Consider the following 12484-nt stretch of genomic DNA (forward strand, 5'->3'; position numbering starts at 1 on the left):
AATAGCCAAAGGAATATTGAAAAAGAAAGCCAAAGTCGGTGGCATCACAATTCCAGACTTCAAGCTCTATTACAAAGCTGTCATCATCAAGACAGTATGGTACTGGCACAAAAACAGACATATTGATCAATGGAACAGAATAGAGAGCCCAGAAATAGACCCTCAACTCTATGGTCAACTAATCTTTCACAAAGCAGGAAAGAATATCCAATGGAAAAAAGACAGCCTCTTCAACAAATGGTGCTGGGAAAAGTGGACAGCCACATGCAGAAAAATGAAATTGGACTATTTCCTTACACCACACACGAAAATAGACTCAAAATGGATGAAGGACCTCAATGTGAGAAAGGAATCCATCAAAATCCTTGAGGAGAATGTAGGCAGCAACCTCTTTGACCTCAACCGCAGCAACTTCTTCCTAGGAACATCGCCAAAGGCAACAGAAGCACGGGCAAAAATGAACTATTGGGATTTCATCAAGATCAAAAGCTTTTACACAGCAAAGGAAACAGTTAACAAAACCAAAAGACAACTGACAGAATGGGAGAAGATATTTGCAAACGACATATCAGATAAAGGGCTAGTATCCAAAATCTATAAAGAACTTAGCAAACTCAACACCCAAAGAACAAATAATCCAATCAAGAAATGGGCAGAGGACATGAACAGACATTTCTGCAAAGAAGACATCCAGATGGCCAACAGACACATGAAAAAGTGCTCCACATCACTCGGCATCAGGGAAATACAAATCAAAACCACAATGAGATACCACCTCACACCAGTCAGAATGGCTAAAATTAACAAGTCAAGAAATGACAGGTGCTGGCGCGGATGCGGAGAGAGGGGAACCCTCCTACACTGCTGGTGGGAATGCAAGCTGGTGCAACCACTCTGGAAAACAGTGTGGAGGTTCCTCAAAAAACTGAAAATAGAGCTACCCTACGACCCAGCGATTGCACTACTGGGTATATATCCTAAAGATACAAACGTGGTGCTCCGAAGGGGCACATGCACCCGAATGTTTATAGCAGCAATGTCCACAATAGCCAAACTGTGGAAAGAACCTAGATGTCCATCAACAGATGAATGGATAAAGAAGGTGTGGTATATATACACAATGGAATACTATGCAGCCATCAAAAGACATGAAATCTTGCCATTTGCGACGACGTGGATGGAACTAGAGGGTATTATGCTTAGCAAAATAAGTCAATCGGAGAAAGACAACTATCATATGATCTCTTTGATATGAGGAAGTGGAGATGCGATGTGGGGGGCGTTGGGGGAGCTAGGAAAAGAAAAAATGAAAAGATGGGATTGGGAGGGAGACAAACCATAAAAGACTCAATCTCAAAAAACAGACTGAGGGTTGCTGGGGGGAGGGGGAACGGGAGAGGGTGGTGGGGATATGGACATTGGGGAGGGTATGTGCTATGATGAGTGCTGTGAAATGTGTAAACCTAGCGATTCACAGACCTGTACCCCTGGGGATAAAAATACATTATATGTTTATTAAAATAAAAAATAAAAAATTTTAAAAAAATAAAGAAATAAAATCTTTTAACAAACTAACTCATTATATTATGCTCATCTCTCCAAAACTGAAAGAATGACAATCAATTTTTTGCCAATTACAATTAGTATGGTTAAAGTTTAACATTAATTCATGTTTGGACTTCACCTGATAGGCCAGTGGTCCACAATTATTTTTCCACTGATGCAAGGAAATGGACCGAAGCAACAAATATGAAAATGGTACCAAGAGGTCAAGTCTGAGCAAAGAATAGGATAGTGATGGCAACAAAAGAGAGAAAGGACACAGGAGAAATTTCATGGCAAAGGGTGGGAATAATGAATAAGGTATTTCATTGAGCCTGCTGAATCTGATATGCACAGATGACACCCAGAGGGATATGTCAAACAGAAAGTCAGAAAAAACTCATGTGGCCCTCCAGAAAAAAGTCCAGAGGAGATAGACATGGAAGCAAATACCGTAAGAAATAACTGCTAAAATCATGAGAATAGTAATAACACCAAATCACCAAGAGAAAGCATACAGTGAAACTAAGAAAAGCCACGAGAAGCCCAACCCTGGGGTTGGTAGCAATGGGAAGAGTCTGTGAAGAGAGCCAGGATGGAGCAGGTCAGGAGAACAGGACAAACCAAGAGAGTTTTAGGATCTATGCTACAATAAAAAGGAGAGAGACACCTGTATCAGAGATCTGAGAGTCAAGAGTAAGCAGGAAAAAAGGACTGGGTTGAATTGGGTGGTTTGTTAGCAGAGTCATACAGAAGCCAAACTGGCAAGAAACTGAAGAAAGGAAGGAAAGGCAGCCATATCCATTCTCTTGATAAAGCCTGATGACATGAAGGAGAAAGTCCTAGGACTGTAACTTGAGAGACAACACAGCAAAGGGGATGAACCACTTTGTCAACCACTCATATCACTACATTGAGAGAAAAGGCTTCAAGTACACCCGGCACAAGCACAGAAAACCTGGATCTAGATAACCATGCTGCTCATTAACTGCCCCCAACAAACACACACACACACACACACACACACACACACACACACATACACACAAAATTTCTAAATGATAATGACTTTTTTAGTAGTAATGTGATTTTTTAATTTTTTATTATTTTTTTATTATGTTCCATTAGCCAGCATATAGTACATCATAAGTTTTTGTTGTAGTGTTCAATGATTCATTAGTTACTATAACACCCAGTGCTTATCACAACACATACCTTCCTTAATACCCATCACCTGGTTACCCCATCCCCTCACCCACCCTCCTTTCTGTAACACTCAATTTATTTCCTGGAGTCCAGAGTCTCTCATGGCTTGTCCCCTTCTCTTCCCCTGTGGTCCTCTGCTCTATTCCTTATGTTCTATATATGAGTTAAACCATATGATAACTGTCTTTCTCTGCTGGACTTATTTCACTTAGCATAATCCCCTCCAGTTCCATCCATGTCAATGCAAATGGCAGCAATGTCTACAACAGCCAAACTGTGGAAGGAGCCGAGACGTCCTTCATCAGATGAATGGATAAAGATGTGGTACGTATCTACAATGGAATATTACTCAGCCATCAAAAAGGACGAATGATAACAACTTCTAACACAGATACAAAAAGAGGACCTGCATTTAATTAAAAGTGTAGCTAGAGGAGTACATGTCATAAAATATACAATTTGAGGAGCCTGGGTGGCTCAGTTGGTTAAGCATCTGACTTCGGCTCAGGTCATGATCTCAGGGTCCTGGGATCAAGGCTCTCTGTGCAGTTCAGTCTGCTTCTCCTTCTCCCTCTGCCCCTCCCCTGCTTATGGAACTCTCTCTCTCTCAAATAAATAAATAGTTTAAATATAAATACATATATATATGCACACACACATACACACATACATTTTGAAATACATCTTGTATTTTCTGCCCCGACATTTTATTCAAGAGATTACCTAATTTTTGAAATACCTTGTTGCTTTTATATCTTTTGTGATCTAAATTTGGCACTATCCTGAGTCTCTAGAGAAAAAAAAAACATTAAAAATATAACCGTTATAATTAACTCCAGAGTTGTAATGAAATGTTAGCAAAACATTTACATTGGGATACTTACATTGTAAAATAATCCTTAAAATCTCCCACATACCAAAGATCTTTCAGGCATAAATGCTCTAGTCTATGCAGTGCCTTAGCACATGCTTTATGTTTACACAAAAATATTCTTTTCAATCATTAAATGACCTACAATGTAGCAGTTATGAAAAATGGTCATGAAAGCAGCAAATACCTGAGGTACTCACAGCTGTAGAGTAGGGATTATGAGCTCCAGTATTTTCAGCCCAGCAGCCACATCCATAAAGAGCAGCCTGGGAAAAGAGAAAATAGGTACACAATGTATTTCAGAAATATTATATGTAATTACTTGCTTTCAACAAAAGACAAAATCACACCCATTTAATAAAGCCTGGTTTAATAATGATGCATATCAACTGGGAAATAATACCAGAGACTGCGTAAGACCTACCCAAACAATGGTTCTAACACTATTTTAAACTGTACCTTCAATTACTGTATTAATTTTTCAAAAAAGGGCAAAAGAAAGTTTTTAGACTCTCATCAGCAGTAGTTTTTTCCTTCCTTGAACAACCTTTCCCCAATTATAGTTTGTCAGCCAGTTCAGAAAAATTCCTCTCTTCTGGCTCCTTGAAATCATGTGGTTGCCTTAAAATAGTGGCTCTCAAACTAGGTAATATGTCAAATTGCTTGAGAAGTTTGGTGATAGGACCATGGTTCCCAGATATTCTGATTCAGTGGTCTGGGGGTTGCCCATGGAATTGGCCTTATTAACCAGGGCCCCAGGGGGGCTGGGATGCAGGTAGTCTTCCTGGCATACTCTAAAAAAAACCCATTTAGGAGGGCTTCTGCCATGCCTCCCTTAAAGTGGCATAGCAGGAACTGCAAACAGTATATGTTCACCACTGTGCTAGATTCTCCAGATATAAAGAAAGGCACCAAAAAGATCAATTCAAGCTAATTACTTTATGAGGCAGTAGAACAGATTTATATGCCTGAAACCACCAATAACACAAATTACTGTGGTTTTATAAAAGAATATAAAAATCATCCTTATTTTATTTTTAATAATGCCACCCAGAATGTCTGGATTCATCTCTTCAATATCCACAATGACTTCTCTGCCTTTGGGAGGGGAAATGAAACTGGTAACTTTTCCAGTCCTTAGTTAGAAGCAGAAGTAGAAAACCCCTTTGATAGCCAGCATAGAGAAATACAAGGAAGTCTGCTCAAGAATATGCACCACCAAAAGTTTGGTAAAGAATGGAAAATTGAAAGCACAGATGTCCATCAGTAAAGAAATGGTTAAACATTTGCCCAGCAATATGCAGTATTCATTGCAGAGAGTTCAAAATAAAGAATTCAACTTTTTCAAAAAGATTTTTAGAAACTAATAAAAAAACCTCCAAAAATATTATTGAGTGAAAAAAAAGAAGCCACAATACATGGAGTTTTCAGTATAACTTCTGACTAATGAAGGAAAAAATACTCCCATAAAATAGTAACTGTTCTTTTCAAAGAGATCACTTGTAAGGAGTGGGGAAAGAAGCTAAGACTGGGAATGGTAACCAGACAGACCAGCTTTCTACAATATTCCCCCCCTTTTTTTTTTAATAAGGACTTCAGAACTCATTTGCTTCAATATTCTATCCAGAGCAGGAATTTCCGTGAAATATCCCAGGCACTTCTCATACCAAGAACCTTGATACTTCATGAGGGAACACATTCCCCTTTTGGACACTTACCTTTGGCTAGAAGTTCTTCCTTAGATTGCTTTAATGAACATCCGCTTTATTGTAACTTCCACCCAATAATCCTGGTTCTACTCTCTGGAATTACTTTACCCTCCCTGCTGAAGTTCTCTAAATTTTTTAAAACAGCTATCTGAGTGCCCTGATTACTCTTTTCTCACTCAAGAGAATCCTAGATTTGTGAACTGTTCCTCAAGACTTTGAGATGCACACACACACACACCCTACACCCTTAATCACTCTCCTTGAGAAATAATCCAATGTCCAAGATAATTGGAGATGAAGTCTCCCATGCTCATGTGACCCACAGTTGCCACCCTCAGTTGTCACTGGCAATAGCCTTATAAGTAGAACAAAGAACTCAATACAACATTGCCAATACGGCAAACAGTAGAAAATCTATTATTGCCTTTGAAAACACCATGCTTCTAAAATACACAAGATTGTTGCGTCAGAGTGGGAACTGAAAGCCCTGTAGAAGGGATTCCACACATGGATTTCAGAACCAAACTGGCAAACTTGTGGGATAAGCCATTCAACTGGTACTAACTGGGACAGTTCCTAGGTGAGCCAAAGCCTCAGAGAATAAGCCACCTGAGGGGAAGGGCCTATTCTTCCTTCACCGAAAAACCCTGTCATTGCCTTCACTGAAAACCCACTATCCTTGCCATTCGCCACAATTATCTTGACCAGGAGCCTGGACCCAAAAATAGCAAATAAGGCCACAAGGACACCTCTTAATAACCTAAAGGGGTCCTTTTTTTAAGGAAAAAAAAAAAAAAAAAAGAAGACTTACTCTTACTCTTTGTTTCTTCTCTCTAAGCAAATTCCCCTTATGCCACTTCCCCTCAATTTCATGATCTAAAGTTGTCTTCCTTCTTAAACTTCTGAAACCAGTTGAGCTGAGACAGTGATAGGTCAGATAAAAGAAAGAACCAGAGACTGTCCCTCTCTTATCACTTCTTTGGATAAAATATTACAAGCTTGGGGCACTTAGGTGGCACAGGTGGTAAATAACCAATTCTTGATTTCGGCTCTGGTCATGATCTCAGGATTGTGACTGAGTCCCACGTCAGGCTCCATGCTCAGCCAAGAGTCTACTTCTCTCTCTCTCTCTCTCCTTCTGCACCACCACCACCAGCTCTCTCTAAAATAAACAAATAAATCTTAAAAAAAAAAAAAAAAAAACCTTAAGCAGGGCTTTAAAAAATAAAAATAAGCTTTCTTCTTTTTAGTAGTAAAACTTCCTCAACATTTAACAAAGGTATTAACATTCAGTAAAAATAGATCATATAAATATCATTATTATTATCATTATTTAATCTTTTTTGGAACTTCTTTTCCTTTATAAAATGAGCATAACAAAAACCCCCACCTCATAATGTTGCTGTTCATTCACATGAATGAACACACTTACTGTACATAGCAAGAGACAGTTCTACCTAATATATAGCTCTATTATGAGGGACTATAGCAAGCAATTCAAATATATTATGTCATTTAATCTTCTAGAACTTTGTAAGGTAACTATACCCATTTTACAGTTGTGGAAAGTGGCGCTTAAAGACGTTGAACAGGGGCGCCTGCCTGGGTGACTCAGTGGGTTAAAGCCTCTGGCTTTGGCTCCAGTCATGATCCCAGGGTCCTGGGATCGAGCCCCACATCAGGCTCTCTGCTCAGCAGGGAGCCTGCTTCCCGCCCCCCCAACCCCCGTCTCTCTACCTACCTCTCTGCCTACTTGTGATCTCTGTCTGTCAAATAAATAAATAAAATCTTTAAAAAAAAAAAAAAAAAAAGACGTTGAACAATTTGTTTACAATAAGGGAGAGGTGAGATTAAAAGAAAGGTTTACCTGAATCCGAAGTTCACACTCTTAACCACTAAACTCAACTGCGTATTTGTGTGGGGCTGAGTTGAGAGTGGAGGGAGAGTGGGATGTAATCATTTCTTTCTTGTGTCCCAGTTGTAAATTCTAACTATTGTTGGTAAGCCAAGTAAATAAATTCTAATTCAAATTGCCACTTTACCATATGAACAGTTATTATATGTCTAGAGCAGGGTAATTAACATGCTAAGACTTTGAAACAGTTCACTTGAACACTTAAAATGTATTTAAAAGCATCTATTTTTAGCATATTTTTAAGTCTTTTTTTTTTCAACACTTTGTATATTTTATTTCCTTCCCTCTTGATTGTCAAGAAGAATGGTTTCCTACTGTCAACTGATGCTTTCATATTTCCAGGCTTATTACAGCTCCTCTATCCAAGCAATATAATCCAATTAAGCAAATGCATTTTCCTGATAAGTACCTTTACCCTTACCCACCACACCCTTTCCTGATTTTCATCTCTCACAAACTGTGTCTTCATACACTAGCTAATTGGGGCAAATCAATATGTTTAAATTTTACAGAAGTATTTCTTTTTCCAGGACAGTCCCATGTGTAGTGGCAGAATGGCTTCAAGATTGTTCAATGTAATATCCTCCTAACATAGACCAGAGCTATACTTGGTTCTGCTGTTGCTATTTTGCTAACCAAAACAAACAAAAAACAGTGAGAAAGTCATGGGAATTGCAAGGCAACGAAGGCGGCTATGCTGGCTTTTCTCTCTCTTTCTCCACCAAGGCATCCAAATCTGATATGCCAAGCTTGGTTCTTATTCCAAACTTGACAAATACACAGGGCTTCATAATGTGGAAAAACACCATGACCAGACAAAGGCTTTTTATAATGAGTTCAAAGCATTGTACGCATGTTGAGTAATCATTCCCCATAAATCCCCCTTGTACGGTAGGCAAAGAGTAGCACAAAATTAATTATTCTTCCCTACCCCATCCCCCCATGGGATTTTAAGAGGCTTATACACATAAAGGGCAGATCCAGGAATATCACTTGGAGATTTGCAAAGATGTCCTCCATGAATCAGATCACTCTATTCCAAGCGTTCATTAACCACTATGTCCAAAACAACTGTGATACCTATTCTTTTTCAAATGTGAGAGACAAGGCATACATACAGAGAATGCCAAGCAGTGCTCTGCATGTAACACAAGATCTAAGTACTGAGCTTAAGCACAATCTTTGCAACTACTTTAACAGACTCCAAGAATCATTAGTTCACTCAACAAATATTTATTAAGCCCATAAGTAATGTACCAAATTGGTTTATGCTCAGAAAGCTTACTAGATCAAATGGATTGTGAAATATCATTCTCAGTACAGAACTAGAGTTTGGAGATGGGGGGAGAAGGAATGGTGAATATGTGCAAGTGAACTGGGAATATGCCAGTTACACATAAATCAGAAAGATTTCTTGAGTGGTATCATCATATGTTGGTGACCTGAAATACTGGTTAGTCTATACAATACCTAAAATGCTTTATCAGAAGAGGGATTTAGAGCATTAAAATTTTACTATTCCTTGAATGGAGGAAATACACGATGTTACTCTAAAATCATTTCCAACCTAAAAAGCAAGCAACAATATATTTAGGTAGTGTTTACTCCTATAGAGAATGACATCTGCAGAGAAAGAAAATGAAGATCAACTCATATTTTTTTTTAATGTCTACTAAATACCCAATACTCAGTCTGCTGGAAATAACAAAACATAGTACTACCGACTTTAAAGATCAAAAAGAACTCTATGAGAGAGGTTTTTTTTAGAATCTGGAATTATATAAATGTTTTAAAAAAATCAAAATAATATAATTTTTTTTCAAATGAAAAAACGTTTTGCTAGCTTAAAAAAATGGTAAGCTAGAAAATTCCGTGTTTTAAATTGAAAAGCTAGTTTTAAAACCCTGTAATACTTACCTGTCCAACTCTCCCTGGATGTTTCAAGGCCAAGCCTCCACTGGAGACAGCAGCAGCAACGTTCCCTTCATGGTCCACCACTACAGCGCCCACTGTGTCCAAAGTGCCTGAGTCATTCTCCTGGAGAGTGAACAGGATATGAGCACTCACTGAGCACAGAGTGTCACAATTTCACAATTTGATATGACCACACAGCACTTTTCAATACAATCATGACATAATTCAGCAAACTCTTAATCTATTAATCTATTATCAAGTTATTAATATTAATTGATTAATATTAATTAATCTATTAATATTAGTACCAATCTATTATCAAGTTGCCACTAAAACCCTGTTCAAGTCAAAATGTATTTTCTATTGAAAGATCCTGAGCAAAAAGTGTCTTGTTGCTCTTCTCTAACAATAAGCCTAGCATGCCTAAGGGAGAAAGAAAAAACACAATCTAATATAAAATAGCATATCACAGTGTCCCCTTAATCTCCAGTATTAAGTTCATGATTGAAAATTTGTAAGAGGAGAAGATCTATGGCATAAATGAACCAATAAGTGCCATTTTTAGTACTTCTAAAAATATTGTATATAAATTTCTAAAAATAATATATTTAATACAATAAATGAAGAGAATAGTGGTCACAATCTTGAAGTATACTATGTTACAATTTTCTTTTATAACTTCTTGCTTGTGAGAAATTGATGGCCACCTTCCTCCTCTGCTGTACTAATATGCTTGCCAACTATATAGCAGAAAACTGTACATTCCTGGGAGGTATCTTTGCATTTCTGTATCTTGTCCCAAGTCCCACAAGCTTAAGGCTTTCCACATATATTGACTACAAGCAGCTGTCTCCTACCTCAAAGATTTCTGGGTCACCTGTGCAAGACAGACAAACCTTACAATTCTGGATAAAAATCAGAATCACAGAAAACAGGGAAAAAGTTTCAAAAAAAAAATCTCTGTGTATATTAACAAGGGAGACTACTGTAGGTCTTTATGTTAACAACAGTCATTGCAGTATTCTCACTCTAGAGTTCTGGTTTTTTTGTTTGTTTGTTTGTTTGTTTTAAGATTTTATTTATTTGAGAGAGATCACAAGTAGGCAGAGAGGCAGGCAGAGAGAGAGAGTTAGGGAAGCAGGCTCCCCGCTGAGCAGAGAGCCCGAAGCGGGGCTCGATCCCAGGACCCTGAGATCATGACCCGAGCCAAAGGCAGAGGCTTTAACCCACTGAGCCACCCAGGCGCCCCGAGAGTTCTGGTTTTTAAACTATGCCCCACAACCCAAGACTCCCACCCTCACCCCCACCCCCAAAAATGCATAAAAGAGCCCAGGCACAACTCCAGGCTCAACAAGACGAGCTCCTCCTCCTGTGTAGTTTATTGCCCATACTGCTGAGCAATACTTCATTTGTACTGAGGGATCCCTGGCTAAAGAGTTTTCAAATGACACTCTCAGGCAATCCCCAGAAAAGTCAGTGAGTTCCTAGGGTCCCTTAGAAGGTGAGCAACATTGAAGGGAGTTCTGAAATAGTGGAGACACAACGCAAGCAAAAGTTTTTTACTTCAAACAAATTTAAAAATCCAGAAGTAGAGTATGCCTCAACAAATATTACATGAAGTCTCTTAGGAGAAGGTACATCTAGACATTTACATTTCTTTGGTTTTTGCTCTAGATTCTAACTCCTCTTAAATATACTGATACACTAGGACACTACTTACTTTAATAGAAAACGTGTAGCTGACTGAAATAAGTGCTTTATTCCCTCTCTCCCTTTTAACCACAGCCAGGGGAAGTCTAGGCCATATCCAGGAATACCACAGTTGTGCAGGGGGCAGACTGCCTGAGTTTCAAAGATAGCTCCCTAACCTGACTGTAAACTCTCTGAAGAAAGGGCTGACTGACTGATTTTACACACAGCAGACATGAAGGCATGCTTAGTCTTCAGTTAGGAGGATATAAAGCATGTCTGCATCCAGGGTGTCACAGAAACAAGAAAAACAAGTGATGATACATGCAAGGCCATTCTAATATCAAGGCCTCAGTTTTCCATCTCTTTTCTCAACACTCAGTTTCATGCAAATCCAGAGGATGCCACTACCTTAGGGAAGACTTAACAATAACTAGGTTTCCTCATCTGCTATGGAAGAAGTAAAGTTTGTTTTCTTTGGTAGGTAAGATAAAAGTATAAAAGTAAAGAATTGCATTAGGCATTTTATTCCAGGAAAAAAAAAAAAAAAGAATAACCCTAAAGAGAAATGTACTTTAAAGGGGAAACACCTCCTTCATTATTCTAGGAAATAATTCCTATATCTTTATACCCTTGCAACTTCAAATAGAGATGTATCTGTTCCTTTCCAGATGCCAAGTCTTATGTCTTCGACAGGAGGCCTTCTCAAAGTTTAATGTACACACAAATCATCTGAGAATCTGTTAAATGCAGATTCTGATTAAGTAATCTGGCACTGGTCAAGACTCTCCACTTAACAACCTCTCCAGCAATGCTGATATTGCTGGTCCTCAGACCCTACCTTAAGAAACAAGGTAAAATAGCATCCTATGGGATTCATTATCAGCCAAATATCTGCTCTACTCATTTTAAGGCAAATAAGTTTATGGGCACAATCTGCTGAAGGAGAAACTTCAGCATTAGCATTATGTCAACATAAAAGATTTAAGTTCTATCTGGTGCAACTATTAATTGGCAGCATATCACCATGATCGTACCACAATGAACATACTGTAAAGTATCTTAAAGTATTGATCTCATACTGGTTCTTTTAGAAACAGAAAACTCTCATACAAATAAACAGAAGCTATAAAATACTTTCCTTAACAACAATAAAGTCAAGAAAGGGTATTCTTCATTAGTTCTTTATTAACTGTGACTGCTGATCCCAAGCATTCTGTAAAATGGAATTTTAGCTGAGGGGATAGATAATGTATACACAAGGATATGCCTTAATTATGAAACAATTTTCTTAGCATTTCATCAGGATATCATAAACTATAAGGGCTCTTATCTAATCAAACTACTAGAGAAAGATACAAAAATATTACATGTAGATGGATTTACTGTAACTTGGTTTTTAAGAATGAAAAATCAAGCAAAAACTATAGAATGCTGTTCCAAATTAAGCTAAATATTCCTAGGGGCTTCCAACACCTGCAAAAATCAGAATTACTTCATAAATATTCAAGAATTAGTTCATAGATTTCACATACTGAAAGGCAAATTTAAGGATGATGAAGTAAGATTTAAGCATTTTTATGAAGTGTAGATAAATTGAGTGAAAGACAAACACTGGTATTTTAGCCATAATAATTT

The 12484-nt window shown here is 38.0% G+C and overlaps 1 protein-coding gene across 3 annotated transcripts in view; it reads right to left on the reverse strand.

Moving 5' to 3' along the window:
* Nucleotides 1-12484, reverse strand: part of TASP1 (taspase 1) — a 276089-nt gene that overhangs the window by 147730 nt on the left and 115875 nt on the right. For 2 of the 3 annotated variants that reach the window (XM_080812603.1, XM_080812604.1), the window contains 2 exons: nucleotides 9161-9280; nucleotides 3807-3885 (listed from right to left, as the gene is read on the reverse strand). In XM_080812603.1, coding sequence (XP_080668729.1) covers nucleotides 3807-3885; nucleotides 9161-9280 — 199 coding nt within the window. The remainder of the gene's footprint in view (nucleotides 1-3806; nucleotides 3886-9160; nucleotides 9281-12484) is intronic. The other variant, XR_013967338.1, reaches the window with a different exon arrangement.

Source organism: Martes martes (genome assembly GCF_963455335.1).
Source record: "Martes martes genome assembly, chromosome: 9".
NCBI lineage: Eukaryota > Metazoa > Chordata > Mammalia > Carnivora > Mustelidae > Martes > Martes martes.